Consider the following 13,327-nt stretch of genomic DNA (forward strand, 5'->3'; position numbering starts at 1 on the left):
GGGTTGTCTACTCCTCATCCACCAAATAGGAAGGATGTTACTATATGGGATACCTGAAATGGAAAAATTCTGTTAGTTCTGTGGAAGAGACAATAAATAGGCAGTAAAAGAAAGACAATAAAAAGTCAACAGGCTGGGGCACCTGGGTGGCTCAGTCAGTTGAGCATCTGACTCTTGATTTCAGCTCAGGTCATGATCCCAGGGTTGTTGGAATTGAGCCCCATGTCGAGTTCCACACTGAGCGTGGAGCCTGCTTAAGATTCTCTCTCTCCCTCTCTTTCTGCCTCTCCTCTGCTCACCTGCTGTCTTGTGCTCTCTCTCTCAAAATAAATCTAAAAAAAAAAAAAAGTCAACAGGCCAATAATTAATTCATTTCAAAAGGAGAAAGCCTGTGAAAGGAACAAACAGGAATATGGAGTTGAGAATCAGGAGTTTGATTTAGATAAAGGGGTTGGTGAAGCTTTTGCTAAGGAGGTAACATTTAGACTTGAAGGATGAGAAGGAAACATTCATGCTTGGATCCGGAAGAAGAACCTTCCAGAGAGGTGATTTCATGTGGGAAGGTTCTGAGACAGGCAGGAAAAGTATGGTCAATCAGGGAACTGGGAACAGATCCCTGTGATGGAGGGTAGTAGCAGAGGGGGATGGGTGGGCTGGCAGCCAGGGGCTTGTTGGCCAGGGTAAGGTATTTAGGTTTTAATGTGAGAACACCTGAAAGCCATTAAAGGATTTGGAGCAGAGGACTATCACGATCGCATTAACATTTGTAAAGGTCCACCCTGACTGTGGTGTGGGGGAGGAGGCTGGACAGGGGCAGAGAGGACCTGGGATGATGATGGGGTCTTGGGGCAAGATGGGGAGATACAGTGTGAAGGTGTGTGGAAGGCATGACTGGTTATGTAGGAATTGTTTTCGGGTTCTCCAGAGAAGCAGAGCCAATGGGATATATCTTTGATGTGTGTGTGTGTGTGTGTGTATAAGTTATACATGTATTATAAGGAATTGGCTCACGCATTTATGAAGGCTGACAAGTCCCAAGATCTGCAGTCAGCAAGTGGGAGGCCCAGGACGGCCAATGTTATAGTTGCAGTCTGAAGGCCAGCAGGCTTGAGACCCACGAAGAATTGATGTCTCAGTCTGAGTCCAAAGGCAGGAAAAGAAACTCATGTCCCAGCTGGAAGACAGTCAGGTAGGAGGAATTGCTTGTATTTGGATTGAGTGCCAGCCTTTTTGTTCTATTCAGACCGTTAACTGATTGGCTAGGGCTCACCCACCTTAGGGAAAGCAGTGTTTTGCTCATTCTACCAATTCTGATGTTAATCTTGTGCAGAAACAATTTCACAGACACACCCGGAATGTTTGGCCAAATATTTGGGCACCCATAGGCCTGTTAAATTGACACATAAAATTAACCATCTTAGTATTATTAAAGTCCTATTATAAAGGCACTGGTAAACAGCTTGAATACGTCATTGAATGTATGGTCAATACTGAAGTTGATCAGTACACTAAAATTTTTTGTTTGATAAATTTACTTGAATTTAACAAAATGATTTAGAATTAATTATGTGACCTAAGTTATTATTATCTTTATAATAATTGCTTTTTAACTTGGTTTTGAATTTAAGAAGTGATGTAATGACTTTTAAAAGTCCTGAATCAAGTTCTTATCTTCACTTGGTCAAGTCTGGACTGCCATTTAGATGATTCAAAGAGAGTATTAGATTCTGAACTTAAGGGATCAAAACATTTGTGTTTATGAAATGACAGTAGGGATGTGACAAGGGAAACACTCAGAAGTCCTTGGCCTTCCATGTTTCCAGCTGAGCCTGCCAGCCTGTGGTGCTTGCTGAGGGTCACCCACGGGTGAGGCAAAGTCATCTTAGAGCCAGCTATCAGGGTCAAGGATAAGATGTGGAGTACTCAGAGAGGGTTTCTGGACCTTGGTCCCCATGTTTTGCCCAACATTGGCTTCAGAGAACTTCTACTGCTTGTGAAAAGAGATCTCTCCAGGCCTCATCCCTCTTCCTGCTCTGCCCACCCAACATTCTGCATTTGCATTCTTGCCTGCTTTATCGTTGTGCTTTTTCCAGGGATCTGACCCCCTAGTGATAACTAGAAGCAGATCTGGGGTTGAAAGTAGCGTCCAGCCAACAGGCCCCAGTCCCTGACCTGTGTGTACTGACATAAACTCCTCCCTTCCCCAGGTCATCGATTGTCAACATTTTCTAACAAAATTTAAATATGATATAATAAAATCTAATTGCTATTTAAAAAACTCCAATTGCTGTATAAACACATTTCACATAAATAAAAATACATTTGTTAAATAGGCCAACAGTGAGTTGGCCCAGCGTTTGTAAAACTGTCTGATCTACAGGGCTCTTCCTGGAATATGAGTTCATTATAACTTCAGAAGCAAAACAGCATGAGTTTGGACGCTTTGTTAGAGCACTGGTGGGCTCTCAGGAAACGAGAGGCTGGGTGACTGGTATTTGTTAACTTGGGATTCTGTCTGTACTACGTTCAATTTAGTCCTTCTTTTTCAAGATTTGGGAGTTTCCCTTCAGATCTAGTTTGTTGAGTGTTTTTATCATAAAAAAATTGTCAATTGCTTTTTTCTGCATCTGTTGAGATGATCATGTGATTTTTATTAAAACTAAATTCGAGTTAAATTGGCTCCAAGTAAGGGGAAATGTGACTCCTTGGAAAATACAGAGTGGGTAAGATTCATCAGGATCCCTGGGGTGCCTGGGTGGCTCAATCAGTTAAGTGTCCGACTTGGGCTCAGGTCATGATCTTGCAGTTTGTGAGTTCGAGCCCTGTATTGGGCTCTGTGCTGACAGCTCAGAGCCTGGAGCCTGCCTCAGATTCTGTGTCTCCCTCTCTCTCTGGCCCTCCCCACTCCCTCTCAAAAATAAATAAACATTAAAAAAAAAAAAAAAAGATTCAGGATACCTGGGTCCAAGTCAGGGGCACTGTAGCAAAACTCAACTGATGCAACCGTTTGGTTGCCTCAGGGGTCATGGGTCATGAGAAACTACTAAGTAAGAGTACAGTGTCGCTTGTCTTGGAGTACTCTTCCTCACTGCATTGCACTGAGGACGAGTAGAAGTTCCTAAAGAGTTGGAGGCCAGGCAGAATCTTCCCCCAGTTTCATCACTTGGACTCCCCCCATCAACCTCCCGGCCAGCAAACTGTGCTCAGCATCCAGAGTAGCTTTGAGTCCTATTGGTGGTGGAGATTTTGTTTACTTTAAACCCCCGTCCTCTCTCACTCCACTTCCTGGGAGCTCCAGATACAGCCCCTCAAGCTATCGGAAATAAGAAAACTTCCTTCTCTGTTAACAAAGGCAAGCTTATCATTTCACTGCAGACTTGGTCCATACTTGGACTTCACACTTGGACTCTAATTTGAAGCTCCAAGTTGATCAGGGACTTCATGGCTGTTCACTTACCACCACCACCTTCAAGCCCCTGCAGGTGGTGGCCACTGATTTAGTGGGTGGGGGATGGTGTAGAACATCATGGTTTCCAGGCAAAGAAAACCACAATGCCTCTCAGCAGTATTATTCCCCAGTCACTTGGGTATTGGGAAATCACACAGTTGGTACTCAACTCGTGGCCTAAGTGTGGTAGGATTCAATTCTGGCAACTGTTGAAGTCCAACAACCTTCAGTCCTTTCTAGGATCAGTAAGACACTTTGGTTGTACTTGCAAACCCTGCTGCAGAGGTTCCTTCTCTTGTCTGCACTTGGACTGTCCTTGGAAGCTCTCAAGAAACACTGATGCCTGAAACTCACTGTGAGGCTCTGATTTAATTGGGTTAGGGTGTGTGGACTGGGATTTTTTTCTTTTTCTAAGTTCCCCAGGTGATCATAATGTGCAGCCACAGTAGAGACCTCTGTACTAGCCATTAGCTACATAAAGAAACCACCAAGTTGGGTTCAGAAATAACATACCAAATTGCACATCTTAAAGTGGACATTGGCTTAGTTGATTATTACCATTATTTCAAATATTGTCAGCAGTTTGTTAATTTTCTTTTTAGAAACATTTTTCTTTAAATGTGGATTTTTTTTCTGGTTTGATGTATTTTCAGTTACGATCTTATTTTCATAGCATCTGCTTGTCTATAATGATAGCACATGACTCAAGAGAAATTTTTGTTGGAGCAAAATTTCCTGTATTAGGGCAGTGACTGCACATTGGAATCATGTGGCGACGGTCGTCCTCCAACTGAGCTGCACATCAGAATCACGTAGGGAGCTTTTAGAAGTCCAAGAGCCAGGCTTTATCTCAGACCAATGATGCCAAATTTTCTGTGGCTGGAGCTTTAATGTCAGCATATTTGAAAGTTCCCCAGATGATTTCAAGTAGTTACTACCACGAGGGACAGGAAATTCTCACATGAGGATGGGTAAGAGACCAATAGTGCTGGTCTGCAGTCACACTCATGTAAGTGGCAAGGACTTAGCTCAAATATATGTATTTGAGAGACGCTGGCCATATTACCAGTGAATTGAATTTGATTACACTGGGTGAGGTCCAGAACTTGACTATTTTTAAAAGGTCCCTGAGTGATGGCTATATTGAATTCCAGGTGGAAAACCCCTGTAGCATTAGGGATACCTCTAGTTATATTAGTGGCTAATAAAAGTGTATCAGGTGGAGGAGGAAAGGGGGAAAACCAGAACAAGGCCAGGAGGACCCCCTTTCAGCCAGAAGAACCCCTGGACCTGCTGAAGGATATATTACCCCAAAAAAGGTCCTTCTGTAGAGAGAACTCACCATAAGGCTACCAGATTTTTTCAATTCATCTTAAGCCCCTATTTTGCATATTGTTTGAATACATTTACATGTTGACTATCAAGAGGCCCTAACTCCAAATATGTAAGATAAAATAAAAGAAGTTAGCTCTTGTCACCTACTGCAATTATATTCATACTCAGTAGTCAGTGCTGAGCACAGCTCAAGTAGGGAACAGATTTTGAAACAGCCAGAGACGGGGAAGGAGAGGACATACCAGTAGTACGGGGAGGAAGGAAACTTGGGGACAGATGCCGAGATGGGCTTTGGCCACCTTCCCAGTGCCAGCCCCCTCCTGGATCTGAGAGTCCATGATAGAACCTGAAGCCCAGACCCCCTCTACACCTTTATTCTTTTCATTATTCCAAACAGTTTTGCTGCCTTTGATCTTTTTCCCTTGAGCTTCATTATGTACAGCCTTTAGCCTTCCTGAGCTGCTTGCAGGCCATCCTGTGGGTGCTCTTCCCTGGACCTTCTGGGCATGTCCTTTTTCTTTTGTGGCACCTCCCCACAGTGCTCAGCACAATGTGAGTCAAGGCCACTGTGTACAGTTGTGTGGGGTATGCCCTGATCAGGGGCACTTACAGGGAGGCACGCATTGGGGCTGAGCTTCGACCTGTCTCCATGCACCGAAAGCATGCTGCCTCGGGAGCAGAAGGCATCTTTTTACCCTTCCACCTGCTGGAAAGTGTGAGGAGGCACTTTTTTCATATTCACACAAAGGAACCTGACGTGTGCTGGTGGAGGCCCAGTGCAGGTCCCTCAATGGGTGCTTACGAAGTGCTTACTGAAGGAGTGAGTGAATGAACAAACGAACAAATGAAGGAGCTCAGTGGAAGGCAGGATCGATAAGAGCCATCTAGGTCTAGGTTTATGAGGCCCTAAACTCAGATGTAAAAACTGTGTTTGTGGAAAGGATGGAATAAACACAGAGAAGCAGCAGCAGGCAGTGGGTTGGATTCAAGTTTCCAGGATGGCAAAGGAGAGAGGGAATAAAAATGACCTCCTACCTGTAATGACCACTAAAACATGACGCTTCCACAAGAAGAATAAGGACAGTGTGTTTGCAAATCAGCCCTACATCCCCACCTCTAGATTGCCGACTGTTTTAGATGGTAAGGTAATGTGTGAGGCCCTTGCTGAGCAGGGTGGAGGAGACCTCATCCTGCCCTTCCCTCAGCTCAAGGTCTAGTTGAGGGTGCTGGAGACAAGACTCTCCTGGTGCAGGGCTGTGCCGACCAGCATCACATATGGGTGACAAGCTTCAGATACTCATAGTAGCTGTAAGTGCATGATGCTTTACTGCTTGTGGTGAGTTCTCCCCTGTATGAGGTAGCTTGTATATTGCTTCTTGCTGATGAGGAAATTAACACTCGGAGTGACATGGCAGCTTGCTTCTCATCCCATCTTCTGAATGCCAATCACAGCATTTGGTTGAACCATATAAAAGTACCATTTTTTGTAGGTCAAAAATGGCATTTAGTCTCCAAGTTGCATTTGGTCCATCTTAACACTTTTTTGAGACTTTTCGAATGGTTTTATTGATTTTTTTAAGCCAGTTATAAAAGGAATTGTTTTAAAAGGAGTGATGCTCTTTCTAGTAAATATGCAACATAGGAAAAAAGTGTGCAGAAGCAGAAAAATCTTAATCCCCAATTCTATAGTTCAGAGGCATCCCTAATAACATTTTAATGTCTTTCCTTTCAGATATTTTTCTTTGCATTTTTTACAAAGTTGAGATGTTATTGCATATATAATGTTACATCTTCTGTTTAAAAATACAATAATTGGGGCGCCTGGGTGGCGCAGTCGGTTAAGCGTCCGACTTCAGCCAGGTCACGATCTCGCGGTCCGTGAGTTCGAGCCCCGCGTCGGGCTCTGGGAGGATGGCTCAGAGCCTGGAGCCTGTTTCCGATTCTGTGTCTCCCTCTCTCTCTGCCCCTCCCCCGTTCATGCTCTGTCTCTCTCTGTCCCAAAAATAAATAAATGTTGAAAAAAAAAAATTTAAAAAAAAATAAAATAAAATAAAAATACAATAATTGGGGCACCTGAGTGGCTCAGCCGATTGAGCATCCAGCTTTAGCTCAGGTCGTGATCTCACAGTTCCTGGGTTTGAGCCCCGCTTTGGGTCCCCTACTGTCAGTGTGGAGCCCACTTTGGATCCTCTGTCCCCCTTTCTCTCTGCCCCCCTTTCTCTCTGCCCCTCCCCTGTTCATGCTCTTTCTCAAAAATAAACAAACATTAAACAAACCAGTAGTTACTGTAACATTAAATATTTTTATAAACATAATTCTTAACAATAGCAGCATATTCCACTGAATATACACACTATAATTCATCCAACTTTTGGGCCTGAAGGTTTTTAGTTTCTTACTATTGTACATACCTAGTCTTATTTCTAGTTACTTTCTTAAGATAGATTCCTGTCTATTAGTTCGGTCCAGCAGCTACAGCAGGATATCATAGACTGGATGACATAAAAAACAGGACTTCATTTCTCACAGTTCTGGAAGCTAAGAAGTCCAAGATCAAAGCTCTGATAGATTTGGTGTCTGATGAGGACTCGCTTCCTTGTTGTTGGTTGTAGATGTCAGTCTTTTTGCTGTGTCCTCATGTGGCATCGGGGAAGGGAGCTCTCCGGGGCCTCTTTTCTAAGGGCAGAACCCTTAAGACTTAATCACCCCCCAAAGGCCCCCCCCACCTCCAAATACACTGGGGATTAGATTTCAACATACGAATTTGGGGGAGACACATTCAATTTATAACAGTTCCCAAAAGGAATTTTGTCAAATAACTTGAAGTTACTGGCTCAAAAGGTAGGAAACTTTTAAAGTTTTTTGATTTGTATCATCAATTGCCTTTCCAGAAAGCTTTGTGCCACTTTAATTAACTTTGCCTTGATAGCAGAACCAGTCCTTTGCTGGTTCTGGTTTGGTTATGAGTGATAAATCCGATAAGAGTTTAAAGAAGAGAGAGTTTATGTTTATTTATTTATATTTGAGAGAGAGAGAGAGAGACAGAGTGAGCAGGGGAGGGGCAGAGAGAGAGGGAGAGAGAAAATCCCAGCAGGCTCCACACTGTCAGCATCGAGCCCAGTGCAGAGCTTGAATTCACGAGCTGTGAGATCATGACCTGAGCTGAAACCAAGAGTTGGATGCTTAACTGACTGAGCCACTCTGGTGCCCCTTAAAGAAGAGAGAGTTTAAAGAATAGTTAAGAAAGGCTCAAGGTTGGAGGGGACCTTGAACTGAACGTGAAGGATCCTTAATGTTCAAATAAACTGAGAAGGAAGATTTTTCCATCAGAAGCACAGCAGAAGCAAAGGTATTCTGGAAACAATGACTGCAGCATGTTGTACAGACAGTCATAATCTAAGTTTCCTAGGGTAGATACTTACTGAGTAGGAATAATGAGCTGTAAGTTGAGGAAAGGAATATCAGCTGAGAGTGAACTTAATCGTGCAGGTAGTGAGGAGCTGTTGACAGTTTTTGAGCAGGGGAAGATATGAGCAAAACACTGTTTTAATGATTGTAGAATACTATCCAAGAAACCAAAAACATCATTAACAGTGACAGGAGACTTTTTTTTAAGTTTATTTATTTTTGAGAGAGAGAGAGAGAGAGTACAAGCAGGGGAAGGACAGAGAGAGAGGGAGAGAGAGAATCCGTAGCAGGCTCCACACTGTCAGCACAGAGCCTGATGAGGGGCTCGAACTGACAAAGTATGAGATCATAACCTGACCCAAAGTCAGTCGCTTAACCGACTGAGCCACCCAGGTGCCCTGGCAGGAGATTTTTTAAGTGATCATCTGTTTTAAATTACACTTCAGTGTGGTATACAATGGAATGTTAGCCATCAAAAAGAATAAATTCTTGCCATTTGCAATGATGTGGGTGGAGCTAGAGTGTGTTATGCTAAACGAAATCAGTCAGAGAGAAATACCGTATGATTTCACTCATGTGGAATTTAAGAAACAAAACGAGAACATATGGGAAGGTGGGGGGAAGAAGGAGGGGAGAGGGAAACAAACCATAAGAGACTCTTAATGATAGAGAAAAAAACAAGGTTGATGGAGGGAGGTGGGTGGGAGATGGGCTAGATGGGTGATGGGTACTAAGGAGGGCACTTGTGAGGAGCACTGGGTGTTGTATGTAAGTGATGATTCAATGAATTCTCCTGAAAAACCAATATTGCACCATTAACTAAAATATAAATAATTTTTTTTAAATAAATAAAATCAGACTTCATATAAACATGTTAGGAATGATTTGCTCTAGAGCTTAGCATATGATGGTGGTATGATTTACAGCATGAGCTATGTCTGGGAGCTCAGTCTTGAGATTCAAATAGTGTAGCTTGGGGGTGCCTGGGTGGCTCAGTTGGTTAAGCATCAGACTTCAGCTCAGGTCATGATCTCACGGTTCTTGGTTCCAGCCCCACATCAGGCTCTGTGCTGACAGCTTGGAGCCTGGAGCCTGCCTCAGATTCTGTGTCTCCCTCTCTCTCTGCCTTTCCCTTACTCATGCTCTGTCTCTCTGTCTCACAAGAATGAAAAAATGTTTAAAAAAAAAAAATTCAAATAGTGTAGCTTGGAGACCACAGTGGCTGAATCCAAAATGGCAGTCAGAAGCTATTTCCTATGAAGGAAATCTCAGTTTTCATGAAATGAAAGTCAGTTGCCAATGGGACAGAGAGGTCCAGATATTTACTCTGTCAGGTGAAGTGAGAGGTATAGGAAGGACCCATGAAGCTCTTTCCACTAGAGCCGTTCTCATCCTCTCTTTGGGTTTTACACGTGTGGTTACAACAAATTATGGTGAAAAGTAATTTTGACTCCTCCCCCCCCCAAGCATTTCCTGGTAAATAAAATTTCATCTCCTTTAATTGTGTTTTTACAAATTTTAAGGAAATGAATATGTTGCAACTTTTGGTTTCCAGTGTGAATAAGTAAAATGTGATTGTTACTGTTACATAGTTATATTTTCTCCCTTTTTAAAAGATAAACCAGGGGCCCTTGGGTGGCTCAGTCAGTTGAGCGTTTGACTCTTGATTTCCACTCAGATCATGATTCCAGGGTCATGGAATTAAGCCCCACGTCAGGCTCTTCACTGAGCCTGAAGCTTGCTTGAGATTCTCCCTCTCTACCTCTGCCCCTCTCCCCAACTTGCTCTCTCTCTCTCTCTCTCTCAAAAAAAAAAAAAAAAAAGAAGCTAGATATTTTCAGTCAATGCAAAATGATGACAGTTCAGTTGTTCTTCAGTTAACTGGCCATAATACATTTTTGTTCATTATATGTTTTATATTAAATAAAGTGTCTTGTAAGACATGTACACTTTTAAAATCCATCTGTATCTCACCATACCTCACATAGTATAGTGCTTTTGCTATGGAAAAATAAGACTAAGACTCAAGTTTTCTAGTGTATTAAGATTGGCCACAAGAAGGAATGGGGGGTCACACATAGAATCGGTTGGCCAAAGAGTGAATGATTTTTCTTGAGATTCATTGTCACAAGGCACAGTAATCATGACAGAATATTACAGCTTTGTAAAATACAGATGGCATTAACTTAGGATAAGTACAGCTGACACGTTTTCGGAAAGAATGATGCAGTTTACTCAGGGCAGAGTAAAACATAGGGCATTTCTGACTTGCTGTGGCTTTAACCTTAACTGGGTGCTTCATGACATATAGCTTGTCTATTATGGGGAGGACTGACTTCATGAATATATGACCTGCACCATCACACGTGGCTCTGTGCTTAGAAGGGTCTGGTGCTTGGTTTGTTGTTTTTCTGTCACCACCTAAAATTCTTAATAAATTTTGAACAAGGGTCTACATTCTCATTTTACTCTGGGACCAACAAGTTATGTAGCTCGTCCTGAATGTGAAAACTGATTTCACCTTCCTTTACCACATATTATGGGCCAAACCATAGCATCTAATTATGGATCAGGTTAGGCACGAGGGCTGCAGTGAGCCAAACAAGCTTCTGGCCAATAACTCTTATTTCCACAGGAGGCTAAACTGAGTGCAGTAGGGAATGGAAGGAGAGAGAGAGCAGAGGTCAGAAGCAGGCAGGGGCTGATATCCAGACCTAGTTTTCTCATTAAGAACAACAGCATTCTCTATGCCCACCACCCACACCTGCCAGGCTCTCGCTAAGCACTTCATGTGCCTTATTTCCTTTCACTGAAGCCTCTCAATAGTCTGCAAAATTAGTATCGTTTTTATAGATGAAGCACCTGAAGTTTTCAGTGATGAAGTTGGCCACCATTCCAGCGCTAGTAATGATCTTTTCTCATTCGTTATCTGTTCTGCTCACTTAAGAAGTGGCCAGCCATCCTTGTCTGTTGTTAACATTGAACTTGAATCACTTCTTTGCCTACTTTAGACTCACGGGCAGAGAGAGGGCCATACACTAATGCTTAACATAGGTTGTTTATTTTCTGTTTTTAGTTTCATATAATTGAAGATAGTAATGTTATTTGGGACCTTCTGGATATAAATTTCCTTTCTTTTTGTCCATGGGTACTATCTAGATAATATACTAATATTGGAAGTGTTTTTCCAAGATGAAATTGGTACACACTTCTTTTCTCTGAAGATCGTCTCAATAAACAGTGCTATATATTTTTTAAACTTCAGCCAAAATGACATTTTGTTTCTTGGTTATTTCTGTTGTTGTTCTCCTAGTTGTGCTGTGTGATTGTGATCTGCTGAAATTAGCTTATCATGTTTTTGGTGTTAATTTTGCATTAAAATAAGGTTTTGCAAAAATTCGTAAATAGATCCTATTTTAGACTAACACCAATTATGTCTCCTGCAGGAAACCACTTCTGGCAGCTGATGTGCCCAGGGTTGGATACAGTTCCTCCTCCAATCACAAGTACATTCCCCGGAGAGCAGTGCTCTATGTACCTGGAAATGATGAAAAGAAAATAAAGAAGATTCCCTCCTTGAATGTAGATTGTGCGGTGCTCGACTGTGAGGATGGTGTTGCTATGAACAAAAAGGTAATAGCATGATTTTTCCTTAAGATGGGAAAAAGCAATGGATTGCAATTTGGTGCTGTCTTGGTAGCATTGCTCATTAGTTGGAAAGATTCTACCATACTCACCTTTTGCTCTTTACTAATATATTCTTGATCAAGCCCTTATAGGGGTTTTGAATGTGTCTCTTTTCTCCAAGACAAAGGAAGAACCCAACCAGTGTATACCTTCAGTATATGTGACTATGTGTACATATTGATAAAGAGATAGACACTGAATCCATTGTGGCTATGATGTTTACCAGTTTGGGTAAATTATTTAATCTGAAATTTGTGTTGTAAATTTTTAGAGCAGTAAGACACAATGTGGAATTCATGTCTTTTTAATATTGAGTAATGGCCTTATGGCTTCTGGGATAAGTGCCAAGAAAATAAAAGATAGTCTTCTATGAATAAGTCACCATTTTCCCTACTTAATTTAAGGGAAGCTACACACAGAACCTTAGGGTTGCAGCTTTGGGCTGATTTCCTCATGGCCTGACCACAGAACTGAGCCTTAAAATGTATCCAGTTGTAAACAGGTACAAAAGGTTCTTACTGGGTGATAGCAGAGTGGGTGCTTTTTGCTTCATTTGGTTTACTTAACTTTATTTTCCAGATTTTTATAATGAACATGGATTTATTCAGTAATTAGGTGAAATAATTAGGTGTAAATCATTATAACAATAATTTATGTTTGCATGGAACTTTTTAAGTTAAAAACATGTTTTTACTTGACCTTTGTCTGTCCCTAGACAGTGAGGCTGTCTGGGAATAGATTGTGGGGCTCGGGGACAGAGGGAGTTGGCCATCTGGATTCATGCCTATCTGGATACTTTCTTGTCTTAAATGATCTGAAATAGCATGGCCGTACTGTACAACTTTCTTGATTAATTGCTCTCCTTGGAGATTCTAGCAAATATTTGCCTTAATTAAAAAAAAAAAAAAAGTTAATTTCTAGCATCTTCCTAATGGTCAAAGCAAGACTTTCCAAGTATTTGGAAAAGGATTAGAATGAGCGTGTGGAATCTAAAGCGTCTCCTCAACATCTTTGGCATGCCCCAAGGAAAATACAATTAATCTTCTTTCTCGCAGAGATTAAGGTAAATAGGCCTTTTCTTGAAGGATATAATGTGCTTCCAGTATACTCCCTTCCAAAACTCATGTAGTGCACTCTAAGATTAGATACTAAATTGTAATTTCAGTTCTGTGTGACCCAGGGCAATTCACTTTACTTCTTTGCCTCTGTTTCTTATCTATACTGTGGGATGACAAAATCTTCTTTTGTCAGGGACAGGGATTATTATGAGGAAGAAGTTTGATAAAATGCCTGGGAGTAGCTTGATTTCCTATAGGAAATAGATTAGATAAATCCTGTAGTAATCATGATTAGAGGGGAATTTATTTTAGCATGTAGCACAGTGAGCCATTAGGTGCCCTGATAAACTTCTAATTATATTCTTCACAAATCTTGAGGCTATCTTCCCGT

General features: G+C 41.8%; 1 protein-coding gene across 8 annotated transcripts in view; it reads left to right on the top strand.

Moving 5' to 3' along the window:
- CLYBL (citramalyl-CoA lyase) overlaps positions 1–13,327 on the top strand; it is a 260,795-nt gene that overhangs the window by 134,213 nt on the left and 113,255 nt on the right. For all 8 annotated transcript variants that reach the window (XM_045445089.1, XM_045445121.1, XM_045445112.1 and 5 more), the window contains exon 2: positions 11,638–11,824. In XM_045445089.1, coding sequence (XP_045301045.1) covers positions 11,638–11,824 — 187 coding nt within the window. The remainder of the gene's footprint in view (positions 1–11,637; positions 11,825–13,327) is intronic.

This window comes from Leopardus geoffroyi, chromosome A1, assembly GCF_018350155.1.
Source record: "Leopardus geoffroyi isolate Oge1 chromosome A1, O.geoffroyi_Oge1_pat1.0, whole genome shotgun sequence".
Lineage (NCBI taxonomy): Eukaryota > Metazoa > Chordata > Mammalia > Carnivora > Felidae > Leopardus > Leopardus geoffroyi.